The 24,676-nt window shown below is 37.4% G+C and overlaps 2 protein-coding genes across 3 annotated transcripts; both read right to left on the bottom strand.

Annotated features, from left to right (window-relative positions):
• Positions 1-674: 674 nt before the first annotated feature.
• Positions 675-5,234, bottom strand: LOC131771163 (uncharacterized). The gene is made up of 3 exons (XM_059086942.2): positions 4,405-5,234; positions 2,465-2,683; positions 675-2,233 (listed from the first exon to the last, which is right to left on the bottom strand). The coding sequence occupies exons 1-3, from the start codon at positions 4,432-4,434 to the stop codon at positions 1,175-1,177; spliced, it is 1,308 nt and encodes a 435-aa protein (XP_058942925.2). The 5' UTR covers positions 4,435-5,234; the 3' UTR covers positions 675-1,174.
• Positions 5,235-5,452: 218 nt separating this feature from the next.
• LOC131771153 (gamma-secretase-activating protein) lies at positions 5,453-24,675 on the bottom strand. Of its 2 annotated transcripts, none has more exons than XM_059086933.2 (39): positions 24,544-24,675; positions 24,289-24,389; positions 23,797-23,853; positions 23,320-23,389; positions 23,120-23,182; positions 22,948-23,036; positions 22,642-22,720; positions 22,069-22,118; positions 21,825-21,929; positions 21,340-21,435; positions 20,684-20,733; positions 20,532-20,575; positions 20,204-20,245; positions 19,986-20,041; positions 19,437-19,503; positions 18,239-18,316; positions 17,722-17,814; positions 17,056-17,154; positions 16,572-16,653; positions 16,084-16,162; positions 15,911-15,980; positions 15,572-15,669; positions 15,280-15,357; positions 14,995-15,059; positions 14,267-14,327; positions 13,932-13,996; positions 13,768-13,814; positions 13,278-13,345; positions 12,781-12,876; positions 12,327-12,403; positions 11,027-11,121; positions 10,467-10,515; positions 9,834-9,904; positions 8,971-9,035; positions 8,357-8,406; positions 8,079-8,131; positions 7,907-7,981; positions 7,275-7,334; positions 5,453-6,880 (listed from the first exon to the last, which is right to left on the bottom strand). In XM_059086933.2, the coding sequence occupies exons 1-39, from the start codon at positions 24,644-24,646 to the stop codon at positions 6,762-6,764; spliced, it is 2,865 nt and encodes a 954-aa protein (XP_058942916.2). In that variant the 5' UTR covers positions 24,647-24,675; the 3' UTR covers positions 5,453-6,761. The 2 variants fall into 2 exon arrangements, with proteins under 2 accessions (XP_058942916.2, XP_058942915.2); XM_059086932.2 differs by having other exon boundaries at positions 5,454-6,880; positions 23,797-23,856.
• Between the last annotated feature and the right edge of the window lies 1 nt (position 24,676).

Below are 24,676 nucleotides of genomic sequence, written 5' to 3'. Positions count from 1 at the left end.
AAGATTATGGAAAAGTAGGAAACAAACTTTTCCCTCTCTTTTCTCCCTTTCTACTCTCGCATTGAGAGCTTTATTTTTTCTCAAACCTTCCTATGCTTCGAAAATCGAAATTGACAGCCACACATTTATTTGCTTGGAAAAAGTGTGCATTTGCTCGCCGACATCACATCACATCTACAAAAGTAGGAACTTGTTTATGTGTTGAATAATGGTTGCTCTCATGCGATGCTCCGCTGGATTGAACCAACAAAATGCTATGTATATTACACAAAAAAAAACCTTGTCAATGGTAACAATGCCTCTTTGTTGATGTTGTTTTTCGTACGTGGGAACAGAATGTGAAAACCAGGGAGCTTAAGTTGTCTCGCCGACGCCTAAGGGAATGGCGATTGAATAAAATATATTTTGTTGTCTTTGTCTCAAAACGTTTGCGAATAGCAAGATGCATTTACCGTATTCATTTGTATGAGGTCTCTAAGACTTTACATCTTAAGTAGCATTTACTCTTTCCACGACTTAAGTTTTCGGAGTTCTCTCTCAGAAATTTGCAAAGTGCGTTTATTCCCCTTTTTTTGTTACAGAATACAGCCAATAAACTTGCAAATCAATAAAATATAAACACACCCAATTTTCTGCTTGTCTGGAAAATCGTTTATTTTTCCACTTGATTTGTATACGGGATCGCCAGCAACTGTGCCTCGCCTCGCCTCGCCTCGCCGGAACTCATCTTTTAGATTTCTTAAACCAGTAGGGAGTCCTTTGCTAATTACCCGGTCAGATCAACAGACTTAGCACCCAAATCCGCTCATTTACAAAGGCGGACACATTGTAAATCAAAGAAAAGCTTGACGCCCGAGTCAATTTACTCCTAAATCATACTTTGTGAATAATGAGACGGAGGCTTGGGTCTATTTTCAATGGGAAAGCTCTTAGCACGATCAGTTGGCATGATCTATTTGTCATGGATCAACGATCAAACTAAAACTAAGATCAGGGGCTGAACAAGAGATTAGAGTAGTATTGCCCTCTCACAATTCACACCCCTCAAATACATTTGATAAATTGTGATAAATTGAGTGAGGAGAAAAGACTTCTTCCTGCAAACGCCTTTAGGTTCTCTGTTTCCCTCTTGTGTGTGTTTTTTTTAAACGTATTTTCAGATCACAAGTTGTTTCTAAGTGGTTTGCGCGCGGTGCCAAGAGGTCAAAAGAGCCCTGGAGGCTAACCTTTTCCTTTCTGACGTGAAAGAGTCCTTACTTGATTGCATCAAACCTCTGGAGTCAGGGATTTTGTCAAAAGCACAATCGGGCTGGCAAGCCTGTTTTGAAATCTCATTTCTTAACATGCGGCACTTTCCCTTGGTAGAAGCCAGAATGTCAAACAGTGGTCTTAGCATTGGCGGTTCCCTCATGTAGCGCGACGCAATTTCAACGTGAAGAAGTTCGTTTCTAAGCCTCTGCACTTGTAGTTGTTCACGTTTCAGATCTGTCTGCAAACGGTGGATTCGCTGTTCGTTAGACTCGCGGGTAAATGAAGTGAATTTCGTTTCGTCATTGGTGGATCTTGCAAATGTTCCTTGCACGCCATAATTCGTGTTGGTGTGAGTTTCATGGTGGAGTACAGCTTTTGTAACGTGATTTCTTGGGTCCACTGTTTTGTATCGATCTCTCGATTGGTTAAGTTTTCTTTCCAAATTATGAAATATGCTGAAAGGAACGGGAATATTTGCGGGCTCACTACTGATGTGCTCTCTTGATCGACGCTGTCTCCGGATTTGAATGAATTTCAATTCTCTACTGTAACCCGAGTAACCTAAAAGAGCTCTCCACTGTCGCGCAAGGTAAAGAGCTTCGAAGCCTTTTACGGCGAAGTCCGGCACTAGCCGCAGAATAAGGTTGAAATTTGTGTCACGTGGTTTCTTTGACAAGTTCATGTTGTGGACTGCTTCGGAACTCTCTGCACTCAGTAGTCTGTGATCTATGGGGCCTGGTTCGAGTAGGTAACTCCACTTCTCGAGAACTCGACCCAATGCCTCGGAAAAAGGGGCAGCTTTGTCATCACTAAAGAACAGGTGAAGAGGTTTGTAAATTGAGAGGAGGAATTGTTCGTAAAGCTGTCTGGATTCGAGACAAGCTTGAAGGAATCTGATCAGCATATCTGTTGGTTTTTCTATTTTTGTTATAGTCTTCTTCTTCCCAGGGAGGTTTTGTTCCCAGTGAATAAGATCTTCAATCTACAGATAAAAGGGATAAAGAACCCGTTAGAGGCACACTTATCATGAAATGTAGTGTGAAGCAATAAACTTAAGTAAAAGGAATTGAGCGCGTTACGAATAATTGCCTGAGCCACTCTGGAAGATTCTATCCCCTAAAAATTTCAAATTCGCGGTTTCATGCTTTGCCAAGTGTCAAGCCTTAAACTAGCTTCAAATGTGACAAGCACCTACCCATTCAAAGTTGTTTACCTGTTTTGCGGACACGAGTTGCGTTACAGAAATATCACGCAATCTCTGACATCTCCATGATTTCCAGAGAGAAGTAATTTGTTTTAATCGGCGGTAGAGATCTTCCAAAAAGTGATCTTTATCAATTAAGAACAATTCCAACTCCTCTTCAAAACGGCGCAGTTCTCTATCTAGTTTCGCCTCCTGGGCCGCCTGTGACACTTCCTTCCGATCTTCCAACTAAAGAATAAGTAAAAACGATTGAAAAAGTCATAACAAAACTTAAAATAGATGTAAACACGTACAACTCAGTGGGTAGTGTATGTTCACAGGAAATAGTATGTTATTCAAAATAATCTGGGCGGGTTCGGAAGTACATCATCTGGCAACAATGGAAGTCAGGACCGTGTGTGCGTCAGTGTGAAAAGAAGGTCTCCTAACCCAGAGTCACCGGAAGCACACTTAATGATCTAATATTGAGCTTACTTGAGCCCAGCTGTTTTTGATTATGATAATGATGCATTTATATTGTATTCTCCATATGAATATGCTTTCATGCTCCTTACAAAAATTTTCGAAAGAGAAATTTGCGATGGCCTTACTAAGTTATGAAGTTTTGCATATTAGGACACGAAGTTTTCATAGCCGAGTTAATTCGTTCTTTATTCCTCATTGTCTTACTTTCCCCATCACAACAAGTGACCTATAGCTATATACTTCGAATTCCTGACGATTTACAAAATCTGTATATCATTATGCTATTATGGTATCTGAGGAAGCCTTTTCATAATAACCAGGGTTTTGTACAACTCGTCCCCCTGAGAGGGGAGAGTAGGAGTGGTCACTAGGAACGAGGTTGTACCGTAGGGGGAACTGACTGGGGACGACCTGACAGGGGAGAAGAGGGGAGGAAAGTAGGTAATGGCGAACCAAGAGTCTCGACACCCAAAGAGATTTTAGACGACAAGAATAACCATGGAGACTTAAACTGAAAGAAAAAGACTTGAATGAACAAGATTTCACGACGTCCAGCAAACACACTCTTAATTTTATCGGAATTAAGCACGGGATCAGGCAGAATTCCTCGAGACTAAAGACGATTTAGTTATTCGAACCCTCAAATCGCTTTAATTTTAAACCTTGGTTTAGAAAGAGTTAATTATGATAAAAGTAAAAAATATTCGTGGTTGTTCGTAATTGCACTTCGAGCCACCCAATCCATTAAATTAGGTAAAAAAAAAACCGTTGATGAAGGTAGTAGAACTCGATTGCGCGACACATTTAAGTGAATGTTTCAGTTTCGCCTGACTCTAGGATGGGCAAAACAATCCAGCATCTTCATAAGAATAAGAAATTTAACCCTAAATCAAAAACGCATCTTTGACCGACGCAATTCAAAGATACAAAGATACTTTGCCCGCCCGAATTAATTTGCGCCCTGTAGGAAAGAGTGTAAGTACTAATTACATTTGTTGTAAAAAGCCAAAGACCACAATTTCTATTGATTCACCAGCCAAGTAATCCGATTTGAGTATTGTGGAATAACAAACAAATATGAGTTTATCTTGGTCTATCGATATCCCTCTTAGAAAAAAGATGCCGGTAAACCAATTAAAAGTATTCACGCAGCGCTGTATTGAAGTCGGCTTTGAGGTATAGAAGGGAGTTGGATTAACTAAAAGAATTTACTTTCAATTGTAAAAGATAGACACTCGAGACCCTTCTCTTTCCATTCCTCATAATTCTTGGATTTTGGTCTTCCAAACGTGAGGAGAATATCTGAACGATTTCGTCGAAAATTGTTTGTGAAAGTTTGCACCTAGCGACATCCATAACAGTTTACAGGCTTCGTTCATCATGCCAGCCTTCGTTCATCATGCCAGCCTTATGATAGTCTTTAAAGTTTTAACCATTGGGAAAGGTTCAAAAGTTGTTCAATAAATTTTAAACTATATACTTACAGTTGTCCCAGATTTATCCAGCAAAAACATCACTTCCAAGCACTACAGCTAAAAGCGCTTTCGTTTCACTGCAAAGTTTTTTTAATTATTTCTCTGAGCTTACTGTGGTTTTGTGATCGTATCATCAAGGTAAACACGCTTTTATTACAAATCTTTCCGATCGAGATCGCTGACAAATATTTTGCTAGCTACTGGCTATTCGTTTCTAAGGAACATTCCCAAATTGGCGATAATTTGCGGTCTTTAGAGATCACCTTTTATCCACTACATGTTGTTTATGCTAAACATCTACTGAACTGAGTTTCACGAAAGCTTTGTTAGCAGCGCTAATGAAGTTTCCCGCTGGGATAAACAGCAAATGTATTTGTAATTGGCTAGACAAAGATATAAAAAAACCGGGCGGACATTTTTTTTTTTTTTTTTCCCATGAACCAGCCCTCCACAGCGAATTAATAGATTTAAAAAGTGCAATGGATTAGCATAAAAACTGTCATGAATCACCGATTTAAAAAAAAAAAAAAAAACACTTTTCATTCTTTGCTTATATTTTCTTAAGCGCTGGGCAGGATTAAGGTAAAAAATGTCGAGAAACCCTTTCTTGCCAAGAAAGCAAAAACGGCTCAAGTGAAGAAGCACCTCAAAAAACGTTCATGCAAACGTTTCTCCGATACCTTCCTTGCCTAAAGACAACTAAAGGATTGTGTGTCAATGAATGTAGCGATATAATATGCAGCTACGAATGGTCAAAATTGAGCTGAAAGTTATCTTAGAAGATAAGAAAGTTCGTGTACATCAAAGAGCTGATAAAGAGGGTATGTGTATTCTTTTTAAAAAGGGAAATAAGGTTTCGCACCAAGTAATAATTAATACTTATGTAACTTGATATTCGACGGATTTGTCACTCTCAACGTTTTCATTTTCGATCAGTATCTTTACATTTCTGTGAAAACGTCAGCCAATGTTTCAAGAGTACCACAAATCATTGTGAAACCAATTTATTGTTGACATACTCGTTTTTCTCAGAAAAAAAATTTTAATCCTACTTTTGTTCAAGCATAAATACTGCTCTAAATACCGTTCAACCAAAGTCATGGCTAAGACTGATACAAACTCAATCAATAATTTTATATAAATTTATGACAAATTTAAATTTCATAATTCTGTACATACTCTTACAATAGCCAATAAATTTTATTCCATTTCATACAAGTAAACTAAGCACTCTATTCGTTTCTCTTCTCACGAAAACCTTTTTACCCTAACATCAGTGTCCATATTCTCCATAAGTCTTCCCCTTTCGTGCTGAAATGGAGAATTCGTTTAACCCCAACCCAATAGGGTTAAAAGGGCTTAATAAATCCCAAATCCCTTCTGTCTTTGCAAACTGGTAGCTGTGATTCGATTTTAAATCAAGTTCGAATTCTTATATAAAGCACAATTGATTTCTCTTTTCCCCATCACAGTTTTTCACATTTTCAATTTCACAACCCCGCGCATACTGGAAAATAACCAGTCAAATTTTACGTTATCTCCTTTCCTTGACAAAAATATGTATCAGCGCACTAAGCAATTGTTACTGTGGCGAGCGAGGTATGTGTTTGGTTCACTATGTGAACACGTTGTTGTTTTTCCATTTCTTGTTGGAGCAACCATTCATCGTATAAGTAGGCAAACAAAACAATGGATAAGGAAGGAAATCGTGATACATTTTCTTTTGTGAGTGGCATCCCAACGATGACTCAATTTAAGAATAACACTCTTGACAAAATAATCATATTAACTCAAAAATTTTCTCATGCAAGCGCTCAATTTTCTCGCCTGTGGAGCAGGCGTAATTATTTGCCAGCGAGTGCCAAGTAATTTGATAACGAATATTATGGCTGCCATCTTTGATTTTAATGACAGCGGAAGGCTGGGGAGAGTAAAAATTAATACCGAGGGGGCGGTCGACGGTCAAGAATAAGGAGAGGGGTGGGGTAGGGGAGTGAAGATTACACCGTCTTTTCTCCCCCGCCCCCTACCCCCACCGTCCACTTTTAGCGTTAGCTCGCACTAACAAGACGCCTGCACTACAGGCTATCAATTTTCTAATCGGACCTTCTCTCTTATACTCTTGTTTCACAATATCTTTCACTGATCTAAGGATTTTAACGTATGGTAAGGGCGATAAGAGAAAAAATATTTCTATCCAAGCTTTCGGCCGATATGATTCCAATAAAACAGTAATTGACCAAACAAAGCTTCTTATCTGCGAGGTGAAACTGCAGCTTTAAATACCCTCCTAATCCTTGAAATTCTCTCCAGTGAACGTTTTTCCTCCGAGGTGTCTTCATCCTACACACGTGGCGTCTCTTGTCTTAAAACGGAATCGTTCCCAAGCTCCCGACTATTTCCCGTTGTGTTTCCAGTAGCGCTTGCTCCTCAACGTAGTCAAGATCAACCGAGGTCACAGTTTGTCTGTTAACCCCAGCTGCAACTAGAATGAAAATGACAATAAAAATAACAATCACCATGATAATATCATCATCATACACTAATAATAAAAGGAACAACATCACAGTCACACACTTGGCTGTGCCTCATTTGCCATGTTTTTTTCTTACCATAATGTTGACGTTATCTGTAATCTATCACTGGACAGACGCACAGCAACGTGGAATTTATTCGTTAAGTAGCGCACAAAAGAGGGAACGAGCAGTCCAAACAATAATTCATTGAAAATTGGGGACTTTATGTCCCTAAAACACGTTTTACGAAATTTTAAACAACAACGCTTTGGAAAGATTGGAAATGCAGTCGTTCCAACCGCTGTGTCACTAGCTGTATTATGCCCCTCTGCGTGAAATAATATCAAATGCCTTAAGTCTTACCGCTATTTCTCAGAGTGTTCATCAGATTTGTCAAAGGTAAGAAACTTTCTGAATCGGAATCTGGAGGTAGTGAAAAGAGAGACTTTAAGAAGAATCTACTCATTAAGTCCCTCAACACCCAATAAATGTATTGCCGTAACGGCTTCAGGCGAGAAGAGGAAGTTTTCGATGGAGTGTTGGTGAAAAAACAACGGTAATTGAAAAGGCAAAGAAAATAGTTAATAGTCAGACTCAGTTTTTGGCGCCGTAAAACGCCTAGGTGTCACCACGTCACAACCGGTTTGAGTAACTAATCAGTCAATGACTCCAAATTACAAGCAACATCACACAGATAAAGCTTGACAATCAATCGAGAATGAAGATGAGGAGGATGGAATGTGGGGCACTGGGTCAGAAGCTCATATCAATCTTCGACAGAACACGGGACGAACATTCGATTCTGGTCAACGTCTATTTGATATATAGGCCAGGACGGTGGGTGACACAAGACAGTTATAAGCTTCTGATGACACTTGATATGAACGGACAGTGACTGCCCTTGACTTTGAAAGTAAAGAGCATCGACCCTTGATGAGAAACATGCGCTAGAAAATTAATTTCGTTTACAATTTTCATAGAACAGAGTTACCTACCGGCGTCCACGAGTGTAAACCCACTAAGAAGGCTGTTTCCTCTGCCGGTATGATGACCTTCCGAATTTTCTCGGCCTTTATGAGAATAAATAAAGGAATAAGGGACTGAAGTATCGAACGATTGAGGGAATGTTGGTCGAAATCGATTCATAAAAACGCCGTTGGACCATACCTCCTGACGAGTCTTTGTTTAACAAGTCCTCCACGAGCCTCTGAGAATATAACCTAATAGAGAGAGAGAGAGAGAGAGAGACAAGAGGTAAAATAACAAACCGAGGTAATCAAATAAAACTTTATTAAGGAAACGTGTCTTACTGTCTTACAGTAGAACATGTTTTCGTATAAACTACTCACAAACCACAAAGCTACTACTTGGCGGAGAGAATCATATTGTGAGGGACGTGTTTCATACACAAATGTACTTTGGGCGTGAATGGCATCGCGCCTCACCTGGCTTTAAAAGGATGATCCCAGCGCAGTAAGGCCTCTTTAGCAAGAGTCTAAGAAAAAACAGTAGATTTGTATCGACTAAATCAAGAAGACTACTGGCAAATCAAACGAAACTATTTCCAAATAGCTAGCTCAGTGAGGTAAAGAGTACTACGCATATTTCAACATCTGCGTGTTTCGGTAAAATCGTTACACCGACAAGAAAATGCATATAAAAATCGTATACAACCAATGAATTTGATTGTGAAGTAACTTTTATTAAAAAGCGACTCTTACACATTGTAGTTTAATGTAAACAAAGCCAACTAAAGCGGACTTGATTCTTAACCAACACTGGCACAAACTAAAAGAAAAAGATGCTTATCTCCAAGTTACTCCCGAAACCCTTGACTGTAAACAAACTTCCCGCCCATTTAAGCTTCTCCAAAAGTTCGGTCTCTACCGACTACAACAACCAACCCTAGAGGGTGACTGGGTTCGTAAATTAATTGATTACGTATTCTAGAACGTCACTATGCTTTCTTGAGATTTCCAGAAATTCCATTTCACAGTCTCTCTCCAAAACACACAATCTGTGGTTAGGCTAGCTCCCTGAACAAAGGGAATCAGCTTACATGCTTCAAGCGACAAATGATTCGAAAGACAAACTCCTCCTCGTCTCGTTCACCTTGTTGGAATTCTGCAGGGAAAAAATGATAGAAATGTGCAACTTTCGATGAAAAACATCACATGCTACTATCAGCTACTCTAATGGAGCCGGCTGAAAGAACAAGCGGAGACTCTCAGGAGTATGTCGATTACAGTTGAAACGCGTTTCGTTTTCAACGTCAAATTTTACCAAGATGTACTCGGCCAATGTACCAGTATGAAAAGACGGGTTTCCATTTGAAATGGGAGCCGACACAAAACATTCACTCTTGTGGGTCATGGGTGTGGCAAACCTAACTTTAACACTTTACATCCTAACAATAGTATGCATATTCCTCATACTGTTCGCCATACATTTCCTGAGGTGCTGACTAGGAGAATTTGTTTAAAGATCTACCCAGTCGTAGGGGATCAACGGATTAAATAAAATAAAACCTTAAAGTTACAGTTTTCAAGGGAAGAACAACATGAAAGAGGCAAGGAGAAGCCTCAAAAACAGACCAGTGGCCCGTTTCTCAATAGCCCTGGTAGTTCCTGGTTCCGCAGAGCTATTTTTCGTTTGCTGTTTTATATTAAAGATCGGAATATTAAAGCTTTGAAATTAAAACAATAAAACATCAGGTAACCAAGAATTTGAGGCTAGTTTTGAGCTTAATCCTGCATTACCATTCCTTAGTCCTTATAGGGCTTTGGACTTTTGGGACTTTTCAGAGACGGGTAACATAGCGATTGAAAAACAGAGGATTGACTTGAATTGCAAATAAATGACTTATTTTAAATAATTTAAGCTAAATTTTATCAAATAAAAAAACTTTTGTAAAATGTTTACCTTCAACAAGTCGAGTTATAAAACCTTTCGTCAATTGCAACACGCTATTATCCACGTACTGTAAAAACATTCTACGAGAGAGACAGTACAAAATACCCTTTCGAATTCATCAATAAAAAGATGACTAATTTTTTTTTTATATCTTAAAATACAGAGTTTTTCATTATACTCAGAAATGTGAAATCAGATTTTTTCTTGGGCTTTCTGGGGAACAAATGAAACTAAAAAATGTTACGAGTTAAATGTAACACATTCGATTTGAAACCGAACTTCTGAACACAAACCACGAAACAGCCTCAGCTCCTCAGGTCTATCCTTTATAACACTTACTCGCGAAGTTTCAAAGCCAATTTGAAGAAAAAAGCTCAATGGGGCTGCGAAGGGAACTCCAAATGCTCTTTTATTTCTAATTGTTTTGCAAAAGTTTCAACAGGTCCAGAGTTCAGAGAAGAAATACAAAGCGAAGAGTATTGCCGAAGAATACAACAAATGCATGTAAGACCTTAGTCAATGAAGTCTCGTACCTAGTCCTTTCGATCAGGAGACCCGCACACTAATCATAGGCCACCTCATCGAGCGCGAGGAGCACAGATATGACAAACATAAAAAAGTTGATCAACACAACAATCTCACCTTCTTTCCAAGCAGCGAAACCCCAGGCATGTCATCGATGTACGGAAACCTGAAGGAAACAAACGAAGACGAGTAACTTGTATCCCTGTGTTAGAGCGATGGTGACTAATCAACTTAAGGATATCAACAAAATTAACAAAAAAGAGAACTTTGGAAACTGGGAAAGATGAGATCGTTTAGTTTTTCATATTCTGGATGTTCGTCGAGGACGACCTCTATTTGATTAGGTTTGACCAAAAAACATTCCACAATCCCTGGCCTTGTTGAGTCACAGATAGTCAGACGATTTTAAAGAGTGGTAAAAACAGCATCAGTGGCACTCGAGCCGTGAGGGAGTGTCACGGACATTGGTAACAATATTACTAAGTTTAACCGTTGTACTTCCATAGTCAGTGAAAAAATCTTCCATAGAAATAAGCAATTACGCAGTTAACAGTTTAACAGCCTGAGGACACGAGTGGTGGGGTCACACCAACTGATTAAATCCAATTCAACAACTGTCTCGTTTAAAAAAACTAAATTAACGAGATCTTTGATTATCTCCTTGAACAAAAACGTACCAGAGGGAAGAGGAAAACTTAGCTCGGTCACGGCTGTAGAAAATCTCTCCACCAACTGGAAAAATACAACTTCACGCATCGTTCCCCGCGAATACCTACAACAAGATACAACATGCCTATGGGTTAGGTTATCAAATACATTAGTTGTTATTTAACTCTACTAAAAGTCACAAAACGATTAGCGGAGATATTATGAAATAGAGAGGAACTCAAAAAACTCAAGAGGTTGATACAACAAGAATTAAATGAACGACGCAGGGAGATAGCTGAATAATTGTCATTTACAAGAAAATGATAATAATTAAAAATTCCTTTCCTGTAACATAAAAAAGAGATGGGGGAGGGGAGAGAAAGTACTGACGGTTATGACAGAAAATGTTAATTATAAAAAACAAACAGGAAATGGAAATGATGGTGAGAACTAAAATGTTAATAACAAAGATAATAATAATAGTAATATCTATCTATCTATATATATATATATATATATATATATATATATATATATGAAGTCTGCGTATTGATTTTTTTCGTTTTACAGTGCTCGATAGGCAGAAGTAGAGCGCGATATATATTCCGATAGGGGAAAAAAAACAGAGACTATACTTTCATCCCTACTAGCCTGTTTCGTGATTGCTCACTCGTTGCTCACAAAAATCTCCTGATGAGTGAGCAATCACGAAACAGGCTTGTAGGGATGAAAGTGTAGTCTCTCTGTTTTTTTCCCCTATCGCAAAATATATATATATATATATATATATAAAAGAAAAACGTTGTATGATTTTCAGCTGGTCATCGCAAGGCACTCTTTTTGCTACGATTGGGTAACAAACTGGCGCTATTTAAATGTATTTCTAACCAATTGGATAAGACAATTAGAACACTTAGTTAGGAAAACCTATGAAATACTTCCAACAGAGACTTTATCAACGCCAAGGGTGGAGGACAGAGTGGTTTTGCTTTGTGAGACAGGACAAGGTGGAAGGGTTTGCTTGCGATGGGAGTAGCACTCAATCCATGAAATGTTGAAAATTTCAAGGATTTGAGTGGCAGTCCATCCAAAGCAAGTATTCCTACAGGCGGAACCAGAGATGCGAAGGGCATGGGTGTAGCTAACACAACCAGTTAATGAGATCCTTCAAGAGTTTTGCTAGCAAAAGATTCCCCACACGGGTATCCTGCGCTTTTGTCGAGAACATCGATCCTCTGAATTTTCACTAGTTCATTGGATCAACTAAGTTTTTTCTGATTGACAAGATATTACCATAAAGTAAAGACTTAAACGTAGTTTGAATCTTACAGCGGATAGCTAAATGGATTGTCAGTGAATTCCAACGCTTGAACAAATAAACGTAACAGCTGTTCCGACTGGCGTGCCTGGGGAGAAACAGAGAAATTCTACATTATTTTTAAGCCTAAATGAGGAAACATTGCCTCTTTGACATTTGAAAAAATAAAAAAAAAATGGCTGACATTCCGATGGTTGGAGGTAAAAGATATACCATCGGTCATACAAAGATTTGCAAATATAAACATTTTCTAAGTACAAAAGACCCATGGACTCTCCCAGATATAAACATCATTTTTTGGTATGGTAAATGTAGGTCTCCTTTTGGGTAAAGGGTTGATACATATTGTTTCTTGAGAGGTCATTTTAGATTTCGTTCGTAACAGAAAAAATCTACACAAAACCATTAACAAAATTGTGCACTATCGAATGTAAAATTCTACAAAATAAGTTTAGCAACACTGACCTGACAGTTGACATATTCAATGGCAATGTTGTTAATTTTCACTTTTGCTTCTTTTGGCAAATTATTATGTAAATGAGCTACAAGACGATCGATAGTCTGCAACAAATGTTCAGCCCCATTAATTTAAAGAACGAAAAATAAGGGCATTCTGAATCAAATAATTTTAATTTTAATTTTTACTATATTTAATCTTATACCAGCAAAACCTGCAATACACAACACCGTTTAACGTAATAGATAATCACAATAACTATAACTAAATCCCTTTTTGTACAATTTAACTCATTTGGGTTGAATATTGTATTTCAAAAAGTAAATTACAAACACCCAATTACAAAGTCACCACAGTACCCAATCCGAGCAAACTAAAACATCACACAACGCCAATGAAAGCTTCAAGAAAATTCCGTTTTGTTGAGGTCAGAGCACCTCAGTTTAAAGCATCGAAAATTCAGGGAAGAATGCTACAAATCTCTCAAAACTATCATCAACTTTACCATGTTTTGTTTTTTTATCTCAGCCACTGATCTTGACTCTTCAGGAGTATCGAGTAAATCTTTGCTTTCTGATAAAAATATCAAATCACCAGCATTACTTTGGCAGAAATATCGGTCAACTTTATCTCCCTCAAATATATTTAAATTACTCTTAGTTCGAGCTGTTTTTGTTATTTATGTCCTTGTTGCTGTGTTTTTTTTTTAACATGGTTCATGGTGTTGTTGTTTCTAATGTTGTTGTTGTTGTTGATGTCATTGGTGTGGATGCTAGTGATGGTGACGTCTTGTTGTTGTTACTTTTCTCGTATGCTCAACTGCTTAATTCAGCGAAACATAACACCCTTTACGATCTGTAGTGAACTTCGTTTGTGAGTGCCGTACATACTGTATGTCAGCTAATATTGAAAGTTATGAAAGTGTTTGACAGCAAAGTGGATAAGATTTCACAGCTAAAAAACTGGAATATTTATGAGAGGAGTTCTTTACTTACTACTGCTTGTTTGGGAAGTGAGGGAGTAACTGCTGCCAGAGAACTTTCTAATTAATAAAATAAATAAACCGTGGTTACAAGGAGGTCTCGCCTTCAATAGGAATCAAAGTTTGTTACGATACTTGAAGATAATATTTTCAGAATCTACAGTAGAGCATTATTACTTGGCTGCAGAGATGCGTTTTTGCAGCGACTTCACCAGACTAGCGTGTGTCGACGTTACCTCCACCTAAAAAAGAAAGAAAGAGAAAAAAAAGAGAGTGGCTTGCATTAGTTTCCAGGGCAGACAGTTTGCTCTCGCAATGCCCTTCTTCACTCAGGTTATAAATGAGTATCGGAGAATTGTTCGGAAAACCTATACATGATAAAATACTACAAAGACTTTATCAAGGCTAAGAGCGGAGCTCAAAGTGGTTCTTCTTGTTAAACTACGCTCACAAATGCCAGACGTTTACCCGCATTGGAAATGGTTCAATTAGTACAAAGAGGTTCTGTTTACCTCTTCTTCGCTATCCCAGTCTTCCTCATGAAACTCAGGGGTAGGAAAATTTAGTTTAAACCTAGAACAATAAGCAATAGTTAGGTATCAAAAGCCATTACAAGAGATTCGTACACAAATTTCAACGACAGACAACACTTGGCCGAATTTGCCTTTCGTTTCCACCAAAAATTTAGAAAATTAAGATTCATGACGAAGAACTTAATTGGTTTATTAACATTGTAAGACTTTTTGGACGGACTTCTTCTGATTACAGTGCGTCAAACATTTAGGGCCTATTATTAAAACAAAGTTTAGTTATAGTTTAACAAAACCGTGTCCTGAACAATCCTCAATTTAACTGAACTTTTATCTGAACATTTTTTTTTTTGGAACAGTGTCAAAAGGACCGAGAGCCAGCAAAGGGAGGACATTTATCTAATTAAATTAACCCTCTTGTCAGAGAGCCCAGGGCCCACTGATTGCGTGAACCCGCGGTTTGGGTGAGACCTCGTGAAAATAAATCGCCCTTAGAGTGCAATCATTGATGACATGAATTAAATGAGGAGAAGAACTTGTCATGAAAAGTCTTTCGACTCAAAATGAGATAAGCACCTTATTCTCGACACAAAATAAATAAATAACAAATCTTTTAATTGTGATGAGTTTCAGATAGCTGAGTTCAAATGGAGCAAAAGAAAGTGGATTTCTTGAATCACTGAAAGGATAGAACTCTAAACTTAGCTAACCTTGGCGGAAGCCTTTTCGTGCTTCCAAGCAAAGCTGTCCAAAAGTCTCCTTGTTTCATCTTGCTCTAAGAAGTTGGAAAGCAAAAATGCACCTTGAAAACAAGGAACATCCAAGGGAGTTTGTTTTGATGAAGTACCAGACTCTCGTAGGTTACACACAGAGACATGTATGGCGCTTGGAGAGAGTTATCACTCACATGGTAGAAAAGAAAGGGTTTGATGAGGCAATCGTTTAATTAAAAATAAAAGCAAATCTAACCGCAAGCTTGAGCAGCATACACTGACCTTGACATTCTGAAATTCAATTGGAATATCCCTGACAAATGAGCAAGAAATTTGGGCAATCCTTTTCCTGTTGACGTCCTAATACAACAAGATTATAATTATTAAAAAAACGTTTCTCTGGTGGAAAGGAAGTAACAAGATTAAAAATTTAAAATCTCCTCCTTCCGGCTAAAAATTATGCCTTCAACAAAGGATGAAAGAAGAGGGAGTGAATTTAAGTGTCTGGCATCGCCTCTTGATGACAAAAAAATGAGGAAAAAGTTGCGCCATAATTCCCTGGGTTCCGCTTTACCTTTTCCAAATGTCCTCTGTAAGTGTCGACACTAGTGAATGGAATCAAAGCCATGGGTTCCCCCTGGAGCTCTCGACGAAAAGTGCCATAAGTTGCACCTAACAAGAATAAAGCCTATAGATTACAAGCGTGCTATCGACATTTTAACTGATAAAGATGAAGTTAAAGCACATGTACCACTTTTAACGTTGGTATGTGCTCCGTCTCTGGTCATCCTTGTATCTATCTACTTAAGATTTTAGCTGTCTCACTGGTTTTTCTCTCTTGACCTACGGAAATTCAATCTTTCTAGAAAAATCCACTCGCTCTCTTTAACCATTAAACAAATGATTCCCTCACCAACAAGATACTCTCGGAGGAGATCCAAACATTCTGGGCTCGCCGGGTCATGGCTCAGGTGCTCAAAGATCTGAAAAGAACAGCGACATCAACAGCGTAAACAACTAAATCGAGGTTCTGATCGGCTTCGTGGGTCTAAGCCCGCAAGATTGGAAACAAGATATTTTATGTACCTTTCTCGTTAAATTAGAATCCCGTAAATGAATTACAGCTAAGTGAAGAATGGCCAGACGCGTACTTGGCATATGAGTCCTATCAGCAAAGAACATGACATGAATTATTTTAAGAAAAATAAAACGATCTTTATTTACCTTAGCCTAAGCTTGTGAAAATCAAATAATGTAATGATCTTCGTAGGAGAGCTGCAATTAGATTAATTTTAGTAAAGAGGCCTGCAAAAAAAAAAAAAAACGGTTTCGACGGGATTCGAACCCAGGCCTCCAAGATACGCGTGGGGCGCTATCACCAACTGAGCTACGAAGCCACAAGTGATGAGGATGAAGAAAAATGTCAACTAAGCGATTACCTGTTGATTAAATATCAAAGTCTCGACACTCGCATCATAAGAATTGTATGGAAGAGGGCAAGGAGATTACAATTGAGATCTTGGGAGTTTAAGGGTTAGGTGGACGATGTATTTTAGCCATGGCACGACACATACTTAGCAAATAGTTCAGCTAAAGCTTCCTTATTGAAGCTGTACTTGAAGGCATTCCCAGATCCACAGTCAAAAATGTACGGACCTAGTAGGAAGCAAATAAAAGACGGGTGAAAATGTATTCAACAAAGGTAGTCAGAATGTGCTTTCTTTGCATAGGGAGGGCTTCTCAAAACTTTCCAAAGTACCCAAGAATACAAGAAAAATGGACGATGTATGTGAAGACAAGAACATATGCCACTGTAAAATTATTTTCTTAACCCTTTACTCCCTAACATCAGCATGCATATTCTCCACACTGTTCTTTATACATTTCCTAAGGTGCCGACAAGGAGAATTTGTTTGCCTATCAAAAGGTTCCTTCCCTGGTGACCATTTCCTTTATTCTCATGACCTTAATGTGTGATTCAGGAGTGATATTGAAGGGAGAAATTAGATGCTAGTCACTCTTAGGGTTTAAAGGGTCAATGTCATACGATATTCAAACCTGTGCGTAGAGACGTAGAAACCTCCTTCTTAAGGATCGATAGCAGGCGTGGTTCATTAGGCACAGCATCCTCAGAAGAAAACGTTGGTACAGCATCGTCTAAAAACAAAAATCAAAATATGAGAAAACATTCAACACTTAAAAAAAAATTTTCCATCTTACTTTCAAGTTTCGAGTACGTTCTTCCTGGTCAGTAGCGAATTTTTTTAACCCAACTGTAACAGATGATCTCAGGGTGAAGAAAAGCCTTGAGAACGACTGTTTACGGGAAATGATCATCAGTTCACAAAAGGAAATGCTTCATATTTTGACCAAGGTATTTATTCAATTAAACTGGGTTGCTTATTGAATTTTTGGACCTTGAACTCTGGCGGTTCTTAATTTTTCACCAATGAATAAGTAAGTTTATTTTTCAAAAAACCGTAATAAAATAAAAAGATGTTTCATCGACAGTGGATGTAGAAATTGTGAGCCAGTTAAGAAATAACAATCAGTAATTCTCTTGCGCACTTTATTTTTTTGTTTTTTCAAGGGGAAGGGGGTATGGGGGGGATTGACGCTTACTTGAGTCTGACCGTTCATTTACTTTTCCTACCTACAGGGTGAGGGCTTGTTCGAGGTTGAGCGCCTAATCAAATCAAACCGGATATCAATTTTTTTCCTTACCTTGTAAGATGATGTGATGACAAGGTTCACGTTCTGTTCCACAGTTCAACAAATGCATAAAGCGGCCGGGTAGAAAGACCATCAGGTAGTTATCTGTGGAGAGTTTCAACACGAAGAAATTGATTTGCTAAACAAGAAACCTCCATATTTGAGTCGAGATGATAGAAAGATAAATTTGTAATCTATTTGTACCAAGGGGACTATCTGATCAGCTTTTGGCTCTGTAAAGCCCGACCAACTTTTGTTCGCCTTAAAGGATCTTAAAGAAATTTAACCTACTTGGAGGTCGTCGACCTGAGAATAAAATCACTTCTAGAATGGCTTCACAGATGTTTACACATTCTCTTTAGGCCAATCAAACTACCTTGCTACTGTCCACATAATGTAGCAAATGTTTCTATTCTATAGGATACCATAATAATATTTAACAAGCCAAACAACTGTAGCAAATGCTCTGAACAAAGATATGTAAAATGTTTGAATACCCGATTACTCTAACTTATACTTGAATACTTACCGAGTGACGAGAAAAACAGACGGTAGTTGAGGTCTTGTGACGGTCGCACATTCGGTAACACACATTTCATTAAAAAGCCTTCAAAAACAAGAAAAATCATACAAGAGTTGAATACAACGATAGAGAGACAAATTAATTGTCTCAAATAAAGACAAATAAATTGATGGACGGGGTAAGTCTTGAAGAAACTGTGATGCCACATATTTTGGGGGTATGACAATAAAATTTGGTGCAATTAACCGAGTTAATATTGAAGAAATGTAAAATGGTTTCCGTGTTTACATAGCCTGATGTAAACACGCGGGAGGTTAGGAGAACACGAGATAAGCGTAGGAAACCACGACGCGAAGCTGCCGTCACGCGACGCTGTGAAGAAGGGCCAACGTTCTTCACTGCGGCCACTTCACTTCACTTCATCAATTCAGTTGATAAGACCAAATTATTCATTAAGTTGAGTTCTGCTCCAAACACCAAGCCAAGAATTAAATCGAATCGAATCAACACTCCGTTGAAAATTGCTCTAAAGTAAGAATTGGTTTTTGCTTTTCATCTGACAGTCTGAGAGGGTGTCCCTAATTTTAAGACCAATCACAACCATTACAATTTCCTGAAACGTCACGGTGATTAGTGCATTGGCTACTTTTTTCCAGCAAATTATTCTGTAGAGTTACAATCGCAATCGGACAGAGTAATTAGACAGTTGTCTGTAATCAGACACCAGAAATTGGTCATTTAAGCAGCCAATCATATTAAGTCCACTCAGCTAAATTTTACTCAATGTCAATTTTGACTTATTTCCACAATCTTTTGTGCAAAGTGGACAGTAGTTTAGAGAATATCTCTTGCTGTTTGTTAGTAATAATTGTATCAGAAGCTTTAATGGTTATGATTAATTGGTAACAGGACTTTGTGGCATTCAATTCTGTCTGTAATCATAGTCGTGATTAAAAAATCAGCACATGCTTTGCAATTGTCCAATTTTTGTAATTATTTGTATGATTACAGACTGAATTGGACTTGGCACTCAATCCTATTACCATTATCAATCATAGAACTCAGTAGAGTAAAACCAGTGTACATCCCACAATTCTACTCCACTGTTTTCTCCAGATCAAAGGTGACAAACTAGTGAGCAGAATATATAGGACACATATTCCCAAAGATCAAAGAATATCACTCTGAAAAAACAAGAACTCACCATGGTGTAACACATAAACAGAGTATTCCAACTGATTGGAAAGTTCAACAGATTCTTCTGTGTTGTTCTGATTTAAAAAATAAATAAACTAGATTATGAAAAGTAAACTTCAATGACCTAACTTTTATAGGTCCTTAACTCTTTAAGGGACTGGTCATTAGTCTTCCCCTAAGGAAGGGGGGGGGATGTGAAGGTTTAGAGGACTTTGGTTGTGTCACAATAAAATTTACCTGATCCCCCATAAGGTTCAGTAATATTTCCTTATGATCCCCCCCCCCCTCATTGGCTGTAAATTTGCATTTAATTTTCTATAGCTTCCCCATGATACTCTGTTGGCAACAAATGACCCCCCTCTATTCTCCCTGAAACCATGTAATCCCACCCCTCCATTCCTTCAACCCCAGCCCAGGTGATAAAGAATGACTGATCCCTCACTTGGTGGCTGCAAATTAACAAATCAAAACTCCTAGATATTGAGCTGTACAGGAAATAAACACATCCCTTAGTCAAAATGTTGCCCCACTTACCACTTATGTGAGAGTCACTTACCTGTGATCCCTCAGTTCCAACAGATATTGGATGTTGAACGCATATATAAAATGAACCTGACATTTAAACAAAAGTCATATATTAATTAAACAAATCATTATTATCATAAGGTAAAACAATAATAAAAAAAAATTCACGTTACAAAATGATATGCAGTACTAATTTACAATTACATTTTCATAAATATTTACTTACAATAGGTATTATTGGTAGTTTACCTTTGCCAGGCAAAGTAACAACTTGCATGTTGACATGTTTCTCTGAAATTACACAGTTGAATAAAAGCTTTTAGTCTGTTGGACTGATTGAGGCATTCTTTATCAACCTTTGGCTTGTCAAAATTTATAAACTAAAATATCTTTCATCTATCATCAGCGAAGGCAACAGCTTATATTTGCAGTCTGAAGTTTTCTGGGAATTTTGAGCAGCTGCAGTTAACCTCCACCAAATGTGGCTAGAGCAACTCTTCACTTTTAACCCTGCCACATATTTTCACAACTACACCAGCTAAAAACTGTACATTTGGTGGAACATATGAAAAGCTACCTGAGATAGTGTGAGACAGAGGAATATCAGCATACTCAGGATGTCTAAAAACAAAAAGAAATGTGATATTTAACTTTCTAAAATTATGAATCTTTATATGAACCCTAATCCATAATGAAAAACTGTGAGTAACAGTTATATTTTATAACTACCTTGTCTTGCGAAAAAGGTCCACACCAGTGAAGGGAAGTGGAAATTTTAGCTGCCAAAAAAAAATTATAAAAGTTAACCCTCCCAGAAGTGATTAACATAAAACTTCTCCCTATAATATCCATACATTCTTCAGCAAACAGGTAATGAGAATATTCAAACTTATCAGGTAGAAGCTACAATCCTGATCTAGCACCAAGTTCTCATGACTAATTTACAACGAAATGTGTAGCAGCAACAGGGGAGAATTAACAATCAGATCTTGGAAGTTAAAGGGTTAATTTGCCAACAACAAAGAGCAAAATACTAAATACCAGGCAATGAAAAACATGCCATAGTTAATGATATATGCCTTGGCACCATGTGCATCAAATCACATATTGCACAGATACCAAAATTGCTCTTTAGGTATGAAATCTCATTTCACCGAGACAAATTAAGAGTAATTAATAAATAATGGAGAAAAGAAAAAATAATGATTAACTGACTGTGTAATGAAATGAGGGACTGACAAAAAAAAATTAGACTTTTAGGCAGTAGAAAAAAGCTTTGTCTTAAATGTACATACCAACTAGTCAAAATCAATTCAAGATTTTGTCTTTAAAAATTGTTTTATAATTAATTCTTGAAACAATGCTCTCCCAAGTCCTGAACTTACCACCTTTGAATGGGGGCTTCTCTCATTGAACTGGTAAGCTACAAACATGAGATCAGGCATCTCTTCTTGCTCCTCGTCAAGCCCAGAATTAACCCTCTGAAAAGAAACAATTAAAGATAACTCAGAGTGATTCAGAGTTATTCAAAATTTTGGTTTCTGAGCAAAAAATCTGTTACCACTTCAAGTAAAAATTTAGATAAAATGACATTACACTGGTTCTACTTGTTCTTTTGTTACAAGAAATCACCATTTATTTTAATTGGTAGTCTGGAGCCAAGAAAAGTACAGGTCAACTACAAAGTTGGCTGAAATCATAGTCACCTGTGGCTACTTCAAACTATCATAATTATATTCTAGGTGATTAGCTATATGTAAATAATTGTGTTTAAATAAATATTAAGTTTTCTTTTCAAAAACAACAACAAAAACAAAAAAGCAAAAAGAGATACTTAAATTACAAGCTGCACAATCCTCTGACAACATACCTTGTGCTTTGGGTACACAATGTAGAGTCGCTGATTGCGACAGTCCCATTCTGCCCAAAAAAATTCATCTGCCACTTGCTGTATCCGAGGTTGATCACTCATAATCTTAAAAAATTATCAAGTAAGGTATTGATTTAACACTTAACACTTGTATGAATGAAAACATATACTTGGCTGTAAGATGAATTTAATATTAGATATCTAGGTAGTGCAAGGTTCTCCCTAGAAAACTGTAAAAACCCACCATTCCTTTGTCTCCAAATCTGGCCATTGGGAAGTGGTACAATCCAATTGCTTAAAACAAAATCAGTGAAAATACACAATAACAGCTTAAAGATAATCAGTCAGAAAAATGTTTCTCTGAAATTGCATTAAGTAGTCGTAGCTTTTTGTTGTTTTCATTGTAAATTGACTTAAGTTACCTAAGTACTACATCTACAAAGTCACAAAATCCTACTCAAAGTTATTGTAAGTTACAGCTGTAGTATTTGTTTGTTTGTTTATTGGTTTTGTTTGTTTGTTTATTGGTCAGTTGGTCAAAATCCTACTCAAAGTGACTGTAAGTTACAGCTGTAATACTTGTTTGTTTTCTATTGACCAGTTTTTGTTTTAACCTAACTGAGAGTAAAGTTAAATGGTTGTTCTTTTACATGTAAGCATGCTAGTTAATGTGAAGATTTGCTGGTACTGCACCACTAGCTTAGTTGACCCTGGATAACCACACAATACAGTCAACTTTTACTCTGAAGACTTGAGCCTCAAACTAATTAGAATAAGTATAAATTAAAGTAACTTATAAATTGTATGATTTTATTACCTTCTTTATGATGCAAGAAGAGCATATGAGACTCCTTTTTTGATGAGCTCCCATAGCCAACATACTCCCCATACAGAAACTTGAAAATAAAATATGCAGATTAAGTGTTTTTGTTCTCCACACTGTTCTCTTTAATTAATTTTATTTATGGTGCCAACAAGCTAAGGAGAATTTGATTGAAATTTGATTGAATGATCATTTCCTTTCCAAGGGTGATACCCTAAGGAGAAATTAGAAACCAGATACTCTCAGAGTCAAAGGAGATATTTTCTCTTTTAACACACACATAAACTGCCAATTATTTACCTGAACTTTTTGAAAAGTGTGCCTTGCATTGAAGAATGAATAGATACAATTCCGTCCGCGAATCTCAGCAAGAAATGAAGTATAGATAGCTGTGAAGTACAGAAAATCAAATAAAGTGAAGAAATAGGAATTGAGTATTTAATAATGAAATAGTGATGAATACAAAGTTTACCTGGATTATGAGAACTACAGGGTTCATTGCTTGATCCAAAACATTGCTCAGTAACAGTGAAAGCTGAAAATTGAAAATGAAACAAAAGGAAATCATCAAAAGATATGTCTCAAAAAAGGTGAAAGACACGTACTCTCAAGGTAATCCAGATGCAAAGTGAAAAAGGAATCAAAACCTTATTTTGAGCTGTATTCACTCACCAAGTAGAGTTCTCTCTTGATTGACTGATGCCCCAGTAACAACCACTTCTTTGTCATAAACAAACAAACGCTAGAAAGAATGAAAAGTTAACAAGCAGTTTACCAGCAACAGAAACACCCATGTAGTCCCCACAATGAGTTGTAAGATCAAATAGAAATAACAGTGATCTTTATAACACTTAGATATATAAATTTCATTCCTCTGTCCTCCAGTCACCTGAGCTATTTCTTAGACCCAAAAGGTCTGTTAATAACATAACCATCAAAAAAAGAAACTTTACTTGAACATTTATATTTTCACCAATACACAGTAAGAATGGTTTCCTGGAGCATTACCATATTAGGTTATATTCTTATCACAAAAATTTATACAACTATAACTTCTTTTATAATTAAATTATTTTTTTGGTAACAATTACATGTAATGACCATGATAACTACCCAACAGGAACTCTAGTAGCTGTTAGTACTACTTACTTCGAGATGCCGTTGAGATGCTTCATACAGTCCAAAGTAAGTTACTTTTGGTTCTGTCTTCTGAAAAAAAGGGAAAAATTGAAAAAAAAGAAAGAAAAAGAAATGGGAGAAAAGTTATCAGTCCTGAATAGATTAACACTCCTGAAAAGTGCTGGAGAGGGCAGCTGCAGGTAAGATGACTCAAACATCATATACTTCCTGAACCTAGGGGGGCCTGCAACTGGGCATGAGATTTGATGAGATGTGTTTATCATGATGGAAGTTTTCATATCAGGGTTAAGTTTTGTACATTTACCTATTATTGAACTAAAAAGTGATGTTGATTCACACCACGGATCACGGAACCAGTCAGGGTTGTGGAGATTCTCGAACTCAGTAAATGCCGCAATCAAGGCAACCGATTTTACCCTCAGTTTGCATTTTACCCCCGGTCTGCAGTCTGCGTTTTACACTGACCGTGCAAATTATCGATATCCTCAGCTAAATACTTACTCTACTGTTGGGTCCGATGTCTATCCACGTTAAAATTATGGAATTATCCTTTTCTTGTCCAACAATGCGAACCTGCAGCCTTTTCTTCTCAGCCTCTGCGTCTATACAAGAGAGGCATATAAAGGAAAATACAGTGTGTATATAATCTACACCGTTATTTCTATCACCAGCTGTTCTGTTTCAAGGCTACAACTCACGTGCAGTTATGCATCTGTTCGCTGTTTTATGAGACATAACTCAATTAAATTTTAATACCGTATCCTTCTTCTGCTAATATTCCGCTGTACGTTTCCCTATTCCTCAACAAATGCGGCAGAATCTGTTCATCAAAGCTGAAAGTTTTCTGCAATTCCACCATTTTCCCAGTTTCCGTCCTCTGTCACGAGGA

The sequence above is a fragment of the Pocillopora verrucosa genome, chromosome 14 (assembly GCF_036669915.1).
Source record: "Pocillopora verrucosa isolate sample1 chromosome 14, ASM3666991v2, whole genome shotgun sequence".
In the NCBI taxonomy this organism is placed as follows: domain Eukaryota; kingdom Metazoa; phylum Cnidaria; class Anthozoa; order Scleractinia; family Pocilloporidae; genus Pocillopora; species Pocillopora verrucosa.
The sequence above is the reverse complement of the archived record's forward strand: the minus strand, read 5'-3'. Positions and strand labels throughout refer to the sequence as shown.